The 13,251-nt window shown below is 40.5% G+C and overlaps 1 protein-coding gene across 1 annotated transcript; it reads right to left on the bottom strand.

The window, feature by feature from the left end:
• On the bottom strand, window positions 1-11,957 carry LOC127446872 (tumor necrosis factor ligand superfamily member 12-like). The gene is made up of 6 exons (XM_051708173.1): window positions 11,241-11,957; window positions 9,749-9,830; window positions 5,664-5,711; window positions 5,532-5,555; window positions 5,291-5,418; window positions 1-2,040 (listed from the first exon to the last, which is right to left on the bottom strand). Exons 1-6 carry the CDS (start codon window positions 11,412-11,414, stop codon window positions 1,786-1,788), a joined length of 711 nt encoding a protein of 236 aa, XP_051564133.1. The 5' UTR covers window positions 11,415-11,957; the 3' UTR covers window positions 1-1,785.
• Between the last annotated feature and the right edge of the window lie 1,294 nt (window positions 11,958-13,251).

Below are 13,251 nucleotides of genomic sequence, written 5' to 3'. Positions count from 1 at the left end.
AACAACAAGTTTATCAGTTTAATAGTTATTCTGGCACTGAAATTGTACTCAAAATTATTTTCTTGACACCTTTCCAATTTTCATCAATATTTCTTTAACCAGATTTACAGGTGAAGTTATCTGTATTTTTTTGTGTGTTTTTAAAGTGTATTCTAAAAACAAAATATGGCTACGAATACACTGAAACACCTTGTGTGCATGTTTGCGCACACAAATCGAAACCATCTCTGTCTTCTCAAATTCACACGTTTACTTTCACAGAATCTGGCCATACTTCATCTCGACCCAGTCAGGTTTATCTTGGATGTCGTTTTAAAAACAGAAACTTGACCACTAGCCAAATGTGGATTTTGTGCGATGAGTGAACCCAAACAGAGGAAAAAAACACAGAGTAGACAAGGGGGAAGTAATGGGGCTAAAGAGCTGGGGGAGGGGGCGGGAGATAAGCACATGTTTTTCCTCAAAGGTTTTCAACTATTTGCTGCAAATTCAGATACAGGAAGTGAGAGTCCAAATGCAAGGGTTGTGCAGAAGATGAGGGGTCTGCATGAGGGTTGAGGAAATACAAAGAGGAAGCTGGTGTGTGATTAGGAAATCCAGTTAGGGTAAAGTGCATTGAGAATGGCGGTTGTAATTTCCACTTCAAATTTAACTGACAGTAATGACAATATTTATGAAAGTGTGGCAATTCAAGAGACATTGACAGATTGGAGTCAATATGGAACACCAGTGGTTTCATACATTTCTAATTAGTGAGATTAAATGTAATTACGGTGGAATAAAAATCTGTAACTTCACCTTTAGAAAAATATAACATGAAATTGCACATTGTATAAAAACAGAAGACATATTACGGCTTTTTATAAAGGTTCTTGTGCCGAACTGTACACATAAACCAGCAAGCTTTAATCAACACGCTATCAACAAGTCAATGTTCATGCCATATATATGCATTGTCGACTCTCAGTAAAACAGTGCAGTACACAAGATACATAATTTACTTTAGGAAGCCATTGCCTTTATCTTTTGCTTGATAAATATTAATAGATGTTTCATATTGGTCACAGTGACTAAATGTATTTAAAAAAAAAAAAGACTGGAGGTGTGAATCTTGTTGTTTTCAATTGATGCAACAGTAATAGTACATTTCTCTTGGAGTCAACATAGAAGATGCATATTTAGTCACTTAAAGTTTTTATAATTAACAACCAAGACCTTTGTTTTCTGCAAGAGCCCATCCAGCGGTAAGGCAGTTCAGGAACTGGGGCAATTCTCTTTTGGTCCGGCCAAGACACCAGTGGTAAAACCTCTCATGCTTGTAGTGCCCTGCGACTCTGCCGAAAATTCATTGTACTTCTGTTCAAACTGGTTATGCCAGCATATAAGCCAACCACGCTGCTAGAGCATGTCTCTGGTATGCTGTAATTAAATGCTATATTTGTGTAGTTGAAATTGTGCTGGTTTTGTTTTTAATAAGGCATTTGCAGCCAAACCCAGAAAGTACCAAATGATTCCCCGTAAATTGATCCAACAAAGCAAGTTACGCCGTCATTAACATCCTGATGACATCTTCATGAAAGGGCACTTGTGTGCATAAAGGGGTCATCCATGACCATGGACAGCTGGTTACAGAAACATTCCTTGTTGAGTCACAATTTCCTCTGTTAAGGCAACACCAGGAGCCAGGTTCCAAGACACGGATTTAGATTAGGTACTTTTGGGCCCGATTTCTACCAGTGATCTGTGAAAAATATAGTTGAAGTGTCTGGAAAACCGTCCTTGCCTCTAGTTAACTTTGAAGAGGCCAAAGTAGTGTTTGCCTGACACCTGCAGACTGAAGGAACCTCCGGTGACGGCCTTAAGCTCAGCACCCTTGTTCAGGCGTAGAAGGCCGGAGACCTGGCAAGGCTTTAGGAAGTGAAACTTGTGTGAGCCAGATGCTGGTGTGGTTCCGTACCCCTCCATGCACTGGAGCAAGGGGCCTTTAGGAACGGACACCTCAAGCTTCACATACTGACTCTGGTTCTCGTTGAAGTGTACCTGAAGGTGGAAGCACGGATAGTGCCAAACAACAGGAAAAGAGGACAAGTGAAACAGGAATGTTATGAGAGACCAATTCAGAGCAGGAGACATCACAGAAAAGAGGCTGCACTCCTTGAATTTCCTTGTATCCACCCTGAAACTTATAATGCCCCCTGGACCAACCCAAGCGAAATTATCAAGGAGGAGCATCCCCGGTCTAACAAAGAGATAAACAGTCATTTTTCAAAAGTTCACATTCTAGTACCGCACCTGCCCAAAAGTGTCATAAAAGTAGTTCATGCAATTTGTGCATCATATTCATAGGCTTCTGAAGGCATAACATCCAAACTTAAAAGTTATTGTAAAAAATTATGACTTCCACCTTAGCTCTCCTTTGCATGCTGACGATTGCAATGACAAGCTTGTTCACAATGGCTCGAAGTCTGTTCCCCCTATGTTTCCCCTTAGGTTAGTGTCAAAGTCTGTTCCCTCTGTGTTTCCCCTTAGGTTAGTATCGAAGTCTGTTCCCTCTGTGTTTCCCCTTAGGTTAGTATCGAAGTCTGTTCCCCCTATGTTTCCCCTTAGGTTAGTGTCGAAGTCTGTTCCCCCTATGTTTCCCCTTAGGTTAGTGTTGAAGTCTGTTCCCCCTATGTTTCCTTTAGGTTAGTGTCGAAGTCTGTTCCCCCTATGTTTCCCCTTAGGTTAGTGTCAAAGTCTGTTCCCTCTGTGTTTCCCCTTAGGTTAGTATCGAAGTCTGTTCCCCCTATGTTTCTCCTTAGGTTAGTGTCGAAGTCTGTTCCCTCTATGTTTCTCCTTAGGTTAGTGTCGAAGTCTGTTCCCTCTATGTTTCCCCTTAGGTTAGTGTCGAAGTCTGTTCCCCCTATGTTTCCCCTTAGGTTAGTGTCGAAGTCTGTTCCCCCTGTGTTTCCCCTTAGGTTAGTGTCGAAGTCTGTTCCCTCTATGTTTCCCCTTAGGTTAGTATCGAAGTCTGTTCCCCCTATGTTTCCCCTTAGGTTAGTGTCGAAGTCTGTTCCCTCTATGTTTCCCCTTAGGTTAGTATCGAAGTCTGTTCCCCCATGTTTCCCCTTAGGTTAGTGTCGAAGTCTGTTCCCCCTATGTTTCCCCTTAGGTTAGTGTCGAAGTCTGTTCCCCCTGTGTTTCCCCTTAGGTTAGTGTCGAAGTCTGTTCCCCCTATGTTTAATTTTTAACGGCGCTATGGGGAACACTAACCTAAGGGGAAACATAGGGGGAACAGATTTCGACACAACACCGGTCCTCCCTATAAGCAAACTACGCAAGTTGCATAGGGCCCCCCGATCCGCCAGGGGGCCCCCATACTGTCAAAGATGTTTACAGTAGCCCAGGTAATAATACATAACATAGAAGTAGACATGGTTATGGTTTGAAGCTAAGCTACCGTCCATCAGGAGCAGAAAAACAAGAGAAAACCCCTCCACGAATGTGAAATGAGACAGCATGAAGGTACAGTATGTACTATTTTTAAGGCAATTTTAATACATTTTTAGGCATGATTTTCGATTTTGTTTTTAATGAAACTGCTCAAAGTGTACTTTAAGATATTACACACATTATAGAATCACTTTCTGTAAAGCTGCTTTGAAACGGTGTGTATTTTTAAAGCGCTTTACAAATAAAATGGCTTGACTACCATTTATCATATTTAAAATCCTTATTTAATTTTTTACATTATCATTGCAAGCTCATATTCCAGGTGTCCAGTTTCGATACTACAATACAACATCGAAAGTCATTTCTTAATTTGTATCATGAGTTCGCATTAAATCATGCAAAATCAAAACATAACATATTTGTTTTAGAATGTAATATAGCGCACATACCTGTTCAGTCATGCAAGCTCAGCTGAATGTCATGTCAATGCATCAATAAACAATATTCATTTGAATTTTTAGTCCAAAGTCTCCACATTTAGAAATGTGAATGGATTGTAATATGTTTACTTAAAAAACATTTTTTTTGGGGGGGGGGATTTTCTCCCCTTTTCTCCCCAATTTGGCATGCCCAATTCCCAATGCTCTCTAGGTCTGCATGGTGGCGTAGTGACTTGCCTCAATCTGGGTGGTGGAGGATGACTCTCAGTTGCCTCCATGTCTGAGACAGTCAATCCGCGCAGCTCATCACGTGGCTTGTTGAGCATGTTACCGCAGAGACCTAGTGCGTGTGGAGGCTCACGCTATTCTCCGTGGCATCCATGCACAACTTGCCACGCTCCCCACTGAGAGCAAGAACCACATTATAGCGACCACAAAGGGGTTAACCCAACGTGACTCTACCCACCCTAGCAACCGGGCCAATTGGTTGCTTAGGAAGCCTGACTGGAGTCACTCAGCACGCCCTGGATTCGAACTTGTGACTTCAGGTGTGGTAGTCAGCGTCTTTACTTGCTGAGCTACCCAGGCCCCTTACTTCATATTTCTTGAAAAAAATAATCTTCCATGTTTTCCATCTGTTTTATGTTTTAGTTCTTATAGTTTATAGATTATAAAAGTTTATAAAAAGTCCAAATAAAATGCCAAACTTTATCATCAGTGTAAACTTAGCTGATATGTTTACTTTGCATATCATTACTTTGGTGTTGTATTTGGGGTTACGAATGCACTGACGGGGGCCCCCACACAAAGTTTTGCTTAGGGCCCCCTAAAGGCAAGGACCGGCACTGCGCTTAAACCTAGCGAAAGCAAAAACAGCTACTTGTGTGAATGACGCAAGTTCTCGCGTGAAAACAAACATGTGAACGAGCTTCTCTCATGCACTCAAGAATGTGCGAATGAGAGCCATGGCATAAGTCAAGATTTTTATTGCAAAATAATGTCAATTTTAGGTTGTTTCCCACCAAAACTGTCGTTTTGCCTTCAGAAGACTTAGAATATGTCGCAGGAGTCACATGGACTATTTTGTGATACTTCTGCTTCCTTTTTTTAAGCTTTAAAGTAAGTCACTATCAGCTGCCGTTGTTTTGAAAAGACAGATCAGGATATAAATTTTTCCTTTTGTGTTCCCCATAAGAAAGAAAGTGCGTTTGGGACGACATGAGGGTGAGTAAATTATGAAAGAATTTTCATTTTTGGGTGAACTACTCTTTTAAGAATGCAGTGCTACCTACTGACAGGTCCTCACCCCTTGTGTTGAGAAAGATGGAAGTTAATGATGACAATGTGTCTAAATATATGATACTAGTGAAGGCAGTGTGTCAGGAAAGTTTACAGGAAACTGTTTCGGTTAAACTCACTTGACAGTAAAGGAAGTAGACGCCGCTGCGCTCCACTTTGAAGGTGCCGGTGTCTGGATTGTAATGCACTGCTCTGCTCATATTCAGCTGCTCCTCAGTCCATCCTTTAATGACTCCCTCATTCCCCACTAAGACACACAACCGCGCACACACATACTATTAGAAAGTATTCCATTTGACACAGAGCGTTACTGAATATTTCACATGACGCATATTATAAGTGGTCCTCCCCATAACTCACCATTTTTGGCAGAATCTTTGGTTACTGTTGAAAAATGAGATATATATTAGGGCGAACAGTTAGATGGAGAGACAGAATAGCCATTGGGTGTTCCATTGATACATTAAGTGTTTTCAGTTAATGTCCACTTACTCTCAAAATGAGAGGCCACTTTGCGTCCACTTCCTTTTCTCCCTCCCACTTGTAAGATAAAAGACAAAAGAGGCATGTTTTGGACAAAATACGAAACTCTTTGTGATGAAGATTAAAGGTAAAGCATCTGTGTGAAGCTCCTGCAATTTACAGCATTAAACAGCTGTGCAGATGCAAACATCATGGATTAATCTAGAATAATTTATCTACCAGCTGAGGCCCTGATTGTCAAAGCAGATGGTCAAATATTTCCTTTCAGCTCAGCTCTACACTTCTCCTAGCCTTTGTTTTCAGCCACAGCCAACTTGCACAGTATTTTCTTCATTTCACCCCACCAGCTGGTTTATGTCGACCAAGAAAAGAGACAAAACTTGAAAACAAAAGAAGAAACGGCAAGACAAATGGATTGTGGGCTCTTTCCTAACCTTTCGCATGCAAAAACAATTATAATAATAATCTGTCTATGAAATGGGTTAGAGTAACAGCTACTGCTACCGTTTAACTAAATGCAACATTTCAAACAAACCACCTTGAGAACTGAGTGTTTTGTCCCTTTCCAGAGTCTCTAGAGTCTCGCCTAATGAGAGCTGCCTGAACTCCTGCTAGTCTGTCAAATTGTGCATTGACTGATCACCTACATCTCAGACTTCAAAAGGAACCTCATAGCAATGGTTAACCCGACTGTTATTTCTGGCTGACCGGTTCAACTTGAAGCCTGACTGTCCCTAAGGGGCACTATTTTGGGCTAGAAAAACAGTATAGTTTGAGGAATGATTGTGGATAAGCATTTTGGCTCTGAAATCAGACAGCCGACAGGTGTCAGCTGAAGACTTGCGGCTTGCTCATTAGACTTCTGATGGTCCATCTGTTCTGGAGTAATGTTTATTTTGCTGATCTTTTTGGCCATAGCTCCTCACGTTCCGTTGTTTTTGCCTCGTTGGCACAATGTTTTTCACATTGCACTCGGGAGGCAAACCTCAGATGCCTTATCGCATAATTGCAACAGAATTCAAGGCAGAACTGAAGCAATTCGATTGCCAATTAAAGCTATTTCAGGCTTCAATGCAGGGGTCACTTGTTTTAGAATGGTTCTAAAACCACAGTGCCCTTGTGGTCCTTGTGCCAATTGGTTTTGCTGGGTGCGTGTCCATCCAGCTCAAACCTGTAATTTCTCCTGTCATTCAGCCTGCTGCCTACTGCTTCCTGTTGCAGCTTTTGGAAACATGTGATCCAAGATTTTTCTGGTCTTAACAACATGTTAGGGCAACACTGCTTTAATAATGCTTTTATACATTTCCTGCTGTTTTAATTTGGTGTCCTTTAAAAAGCAATCTGTTATTGCTTTAATTGGCAGTCTGTGCATGATATGGTAACAGATGCCATAATCTAATAATCACAATAACATTTTTGTTAACATTTTTGTTATGGTTTATAAAAACACTCATTTTCAATTGTTCCTTTAGGTCTTTACCAGTGTTGGGCAAGTAACTCAAAAATAAATCTCTAAAATTGTAATAAGACTACTTTACTAATTACTCCATAAAAAATTACATTACTAATTATTTTACTTTTAAAGGGATAGTTCACCCAATAATGGAGAATCTCTCATCATTTACTCACCCTCGTGCCATCCCAGAGGTGTATGACTTTCTTTCTTCTGTTAAACACAAATGAAGATTTTTAGAAAAATATCTCAGCTCTGTAGATCCATACAATGCAAGTGAATGGTGACCAGAACTTTGTAGCTCCAAAAATCACATAGTTAAATCCATGTCTTCTGAAGTGATATAACAGGTGTGGGTGAGAAACAGATCAAAATTTTATTCTAAATCTCCACTTTCACTTGAAAGCAACATGTGGTGCCTGTTTAGTTTCATTTTCACATCTGAAAGTGAAAGTTAAAGTGGAGATTTTGAGTAAAAAAGGACTTAAATATTGATCTGTTTCTCACCCACACCTATCATATTGCTTCTGAAGACATGAATTTAACCACTGGAGTCTGTATGGATTACTTTTATGCTGCCTTTATGTGCTTTTTAAGCTACGAAGTTCTGGTCACCATTCACTTGCATTGAATGGACCTACAGAGCTGAAATATTCTTTTAAACATTTTCATTTGTGTTCAGCAGAAGAAAGAAAGTCATAAACATCTGGAATGTCATGAGGGTGAAAGAATTGTCATTTTTGGGTGAACTATCCCTTTAAGCTACTTTATAAAACAGAAAAGTTTTTGTTTTTTTGCTCAACAAATTATTTCCTCATCGGTCATGGTCACACGCAAGTCATACACTCAGAACCACATGTTTCTCCCTTACACTCCAAAAAATATTTTAACCTATTATTAAGATGTACGCCTTTCAATTTCATAACAATATTCACTCAAATTTAATTTTGTAATGTTTAGCCAAATTAAATTAAAACTTTAATATTTATATGTTAAACTTAAATATTATGTTTTTTATTATATTTTATTCAAGATTATAATTTCTTTTTTTTTATTGAAATGCATACATTTTTAAATAATTTTTTTGAGTTTGCAATGACTCACAAGGGGGCACACTCCCATCAGCTGTCACAGAAATACAAACAGACATACATATGAACATAAAACCCCGGTCGCACTATTATTTCAGACATCGCAACAGACCGGGATAAAAGGTCACATCTGAGGGCTTCTGGTTTTAATAAATTATAAATCACAAGTAATATTATATTTAAAATGTTAGAATACATCGTCTACTCACATTTCCAGCACCAATAAAAATACGCAGCTTTGAAATATGTAGCTATCCTTTGAATAGAGCGCATCAGTTTGTTTACGGAAGTAAAAATTCCATTCATTTTTTCCATAGACAAATTTATTTTTACCAATAACTTATAAACCTTTAAAGACAGACCTGCCATGAGCTCCGAGGTTGTTTATCGATGGTATATGCTTCTGATGAAGCCATTAGCCTGTGCTATTTCAACTTCATTGTTTAAAAATCATGTTTAATAGCCGAGTTCCTGGTGAATAACTACACTACCTGTGGTCCAGCAGAGAAAGATCAACCAATCAGAGACCTGCAGCCAAGAATGCCTGCCAAACAAGCCCGGATGTGACCGCACACTCCCGTGAATGACGAAATCGAGTCGGTCTCCCTTCATTCTTAAACTACTAATATATCTGTATATATTAGAATATTTCGCAATAAACGTAAACTATATACAGTAATTTCTATACTTATAAGTATATAGAAGAAATTTATGGGAAAAATACTTCTGGAACCCATGCGGCTGAAAAAGTGAGTGGGCATTGTTGCACTCTGGTCAGTGTGTGACGTTTCAATCTTCTATTGGTTGGGGGCCTGGGTAGCTCAGCGAGTACTGACACTGACTACCACCCCTGGAGTCGCGAGTTCGAATCCAGGGCGTGCTGAGTGACTCCAGCCAGGTCTCCTAAGCAACCAAATTGGCCCGGTGCTAGGGAGGGTAGAGTCACATGGGGTAACCTCCTCGTGGTCACAATTAGGGGTTCTTGCTCTCAATTGGGAGCGTGATAAGTTGTGTGTGGACTGACTGTCTCAGAAGCGGAGGAAACTGACACTTGTTCTCCGCCACCCAGATTGAGGTGAGTAACCGCACCACCATGAGGACCTACTAAGTAGTGGGAACTGGGCATTCCAAATTGGGAGATAAGAAGATAAATTACAAAAATAAAATGACCTATTGGTCACGTCTTCTTGTCATCCAGATTTGCTCCCGCGTTCGAAAGCATTTGTGGAAGTGTAGCGTGACCGACCCTTTACTCAGGTTTTAAATGTATTCTACATAAATAATATTATAATATGTGTAACCCAAGTAATGTCTTTAAAATGCACTTAATTGAAAGTCAGTAACTGTAATGTGATTACAAGAATTCAAAATGTAATGCCTTAAATTGCTTTTTGAGTAATTAGAAAATAATTTGATTACAGTAATCAATTATTTTGTAATCCAATTACACCCAACACTGGTCTTTAGTAGTCGACTTTACTGATCGGCTTTGATTACATGCCATTAACTGATTTGTGCCTGACATTACGACACATGATGTCCTTCAGTACCATCTCTGCGGAACCTCTGACTCTCCAGCAGTTCACGTTTTTCCAGGATGAGCTGGAAGATGGCCTTACGCTGCATATTCACCTGCAAGGGAGAGAAATAACGAGAGTGAGAAGAAGAAAGAATAACATTTCTCATCATGCTCAACTGCTTTTGCAGACAGAGATGGGAGACAGTCACAACCAGGGTGACTGGGCCAGGAATGGGACCTAAATATGTGTGTCAGGTTCAAGCAGGCCACTGGGGAGAAGCATTGCTGGCTTCTATTAACTGACATTTTGCGGGTAACCCATGCAGTAGTCATAGCTTTTGAAATAATCAAAACCAAGCTGGAGGCGTTCCGGAACGAGACACAAACAAACAGTCACCAGAAGCCTGGCAAACACTGAAACCCGGTTTTTAATAGGTCAACCACTTCCTCTAAATGAAAACCGGTAAGGACACCTTGCAATCTTTTTTTCCGTAATGCTACACATTCCTGGAATGCTTCTTTGTTAAAAGCAAACTTGAAATAAAGTAGGAAAGAAAGAGCTAACAAACAATGTGACCAGCATGTGGAAGCTTTGTCAGCAGTTTAGCAAATGCCTGGTGACAGAAGCTGTGGTTGTGCATAAGAGTGAAGAGAGTATGCCCAATTTGCATTGGATTGCAGTGCATTGGATCTACACTCACCACACAAAATTATAGCTAGTGTACTGTACAGCAAAGCTAAAGTCATAGTCATGCGTTCCCATAGGGCCACTGAGGGGGGCATATGCATAACTGGCCAACTCTTAATGAATACCTTTAATATTTTGTAACGTCATTGCGTCCCTGTGTGCGCCAGCTGAATCAGCACTTGGGCGCTGCCTGCACATCTTTTAGCGTGCCAATTCCTGCGTGACAACTTTTATATGCGCGCAGCGCCACAACAAAACGCATGATAAAGTAAGAGAGTGCACAAAGGCTCTAAGTGGTAGCTTACAAGTCGCAAATCGTTTAACCATAATTACATAAATGCTTTTACGAGACACGATGCTTAAAAAGCAATGTCCATTGGCTTCAAACGCGCCAGTGCCAAGCAGTATAAGGTTTCCAGTAAACTGCCCTAAACATGGAGCAAAATTGGCAACAGAGCCCATCACACTGGGGCAGCGGCTTTAGAAACTAAATAGCCCATAACTCACAGCACCCTGCGCGCAAAGTCTGGAAGGCTCATAAAAACGCGTCCCGCAGACCCCCAGCGGTGCCGCAGCTGTATGTTTGTGTAATCAAGTGCTTCTCAATCATACCTACCCAACACCAGTGGAGGTTTTATGTCGGGACCATAAGAGAGTGCTGCATACAGTCGTGATTAAAATAATAATAATAATTGTAAAAGAAATTGCTAAATTACTGTATAATTAGTGTTGACAACAAAGAGAACTGTACTGACAAATATGCTTGAGAGTGCATGCAGTGTGCAAGACTTGGCATGCAAAGAAGAGGGGGATGTAAAAGAGCAATCTCGTTTACCTGCTCTAAGCGCTCTTGCAGAGTTTTGAAAGACCTGGACAGGTCCCGCGTTTGTCGCAATGTCCACACTGTAAATACGGCACTGCACACGGCGAGGGACAGCGCGAGCACGGCCATGAGCGCCCAGACCAAGCGCAATGTGCGGGTGCGTCTCCTCGGAAGAATTCGCTGCATTTTTGCGCACGCGGATCGTTTACCGTTCTAGAGCTTCCACATCAGTCATTCTGTCCATATTCCACGCCGACATCTCTTGAGCCGCTCTGGTAGGTCCCATGCGCGAGAGCTTCTCCAACTCAGAGCGCAAATGCAGATGCGCTACCCCAGCGCGCTAAGTGCAAACCTACACACGTTGCAAGACTGACCTAAGTAAACAAGCAAGTTTGAAGAGCGTCGCAGCTTGAAATGCTTTGGTATATTGAGAACTTTCTGCGTTTATTGCATTAACTTGCAGCTGGCCTCAAAAATATTGCAATATTCCTTTCATTCTTGTGCAGAGAGGTGACAGTAGTAGATCTATAGCCTGGGATTTGGACTTGATTCGCATTCTTCAAGGACCTGTTTCTTGGACATAGCTTCCCCGTGTTGTCTTTGATAAATATAGCATGGTCTAGTCGACAGGAGGTCTCATTTACTGCACTTCTGTGTCCAGGCGCTCAAGTATGCACTGCAGGGAAGTGAGTCCTGCACAGCAGTGGAAAAAAAATTTCCTTCCCCCTAGTGCGGTGCCAAGTATTTCTATTCTGTAGTGAAATACTATTTAGCTCTGCCTCAAATCAACAAGTGCATTTTGCTATGTTTGGGATTTACCTCCAGAGACCACTATAGCAGAGTTGCATCATTTTTGTGAAACTACACATAACAGTAGCGTAAACTCTGAACTGAAAGGAATCAATTTTGGGTTCACCCCAAAATGAAAATGAAAAATCATTTACTCACCCTTGTGCCATCCCAGATGTGTATGACTTTCTTCTGCAAAACACAAATTTAGATTTAAGAAGAATATCTCAGCTCTTTAGGTCCATTCAATGCAAATGAATGGTGGCCAGAACAATGTACGTGTGCTATCAGGGTCCTTTTTTACTATAAATCTCCACCTTTGACCAGCCCCAACCAGTAGCTGGCGATATGCACGAAGAATGTAAAGAAATAAAAAAAAGAAGAATGTGGAAGTGAAAGTGAAAGTGGAGATTTATGGTAAATAAGGACTTAAATATTGATCTGTTTCTCACCCATATCTATCATATTGCTTCAGAAGACATGGATTTAATCACTGGAGTCTTATGGATTACTTTTGTGCTGCCTTTATGTGCTTTTTGGAGCTTCAAAGTTCTGGTCACCATTCACTTGCATTGTATGGACCTACAGAGCTGAGATATTTCTCTAAAAATCTTAATTTGTGCTCAGCAGAAGAAAGAAAGTCATAAACATCTGCAGTAGCCTATAGGGTGAGTAAATGGAGAATTTTCGTTTTTGGGTGAACTATTCCTTGACTCACAACGGTTGTTTTGGTGGGGCAAAATGCACATTGAACGACACAGCTTGCTAAAGTCAAACAAAATTCACCCCAAAACAAAATATGCTTAAAAATCAAGATTTTTGTCTTAAGTGGCTTCCAAAAAAAAAACACTTTAAGAAGGAAATAAGAAAATGCATCGAAATCAATGCTTGGTTCTCCGTTTAAATATAAATTATTATTTTTTTATTTTATTTTTGTAAACAGTTGGTCGAGTCGAGTTCCTCGGTGAAGTGCACTGAACAAGTACAAAGTGCAAAACGAGTGAATTCTCCGCACGATTAATCTAATAGTGTGGCATTTCGCTCATTCACTTCTCTAAGTAACCACATGATGGCGGTGTTGTCTAAGGTGTGGGAACTGCAACACAGCTCAAACATATAGTGATCTGCAGCCCAAATGTGAATCCAACTTTCAACTGAAATTATTTTTTAACAGTTTGAAATCACATACTCTCAAATGCTTAGTATAAAGTAAAAACACATGCAGTCAAAAGCT

Source organism: Myxocyprinus asiaticus, chromosome 1, assembly GCF_019703515.2.
Source record: "Myxocyprinus asiaticus isolate MX2 ecotype Aquarium Trade chromosome 1, UBuf_Myxa_2, whole genome shotgun sequence".
Lineage (NCBI taxonomy): Eukaryota > Metazoa > Chordata > Actinopteri > Cypriniformes > Catostomidae > Myxocyprinus > Myxocyprinus asiaticus.
Note: the sequence above shows the minus strand (reverse complement) of the source record. Positions and strands in the feature narration are given on the sequence as shown.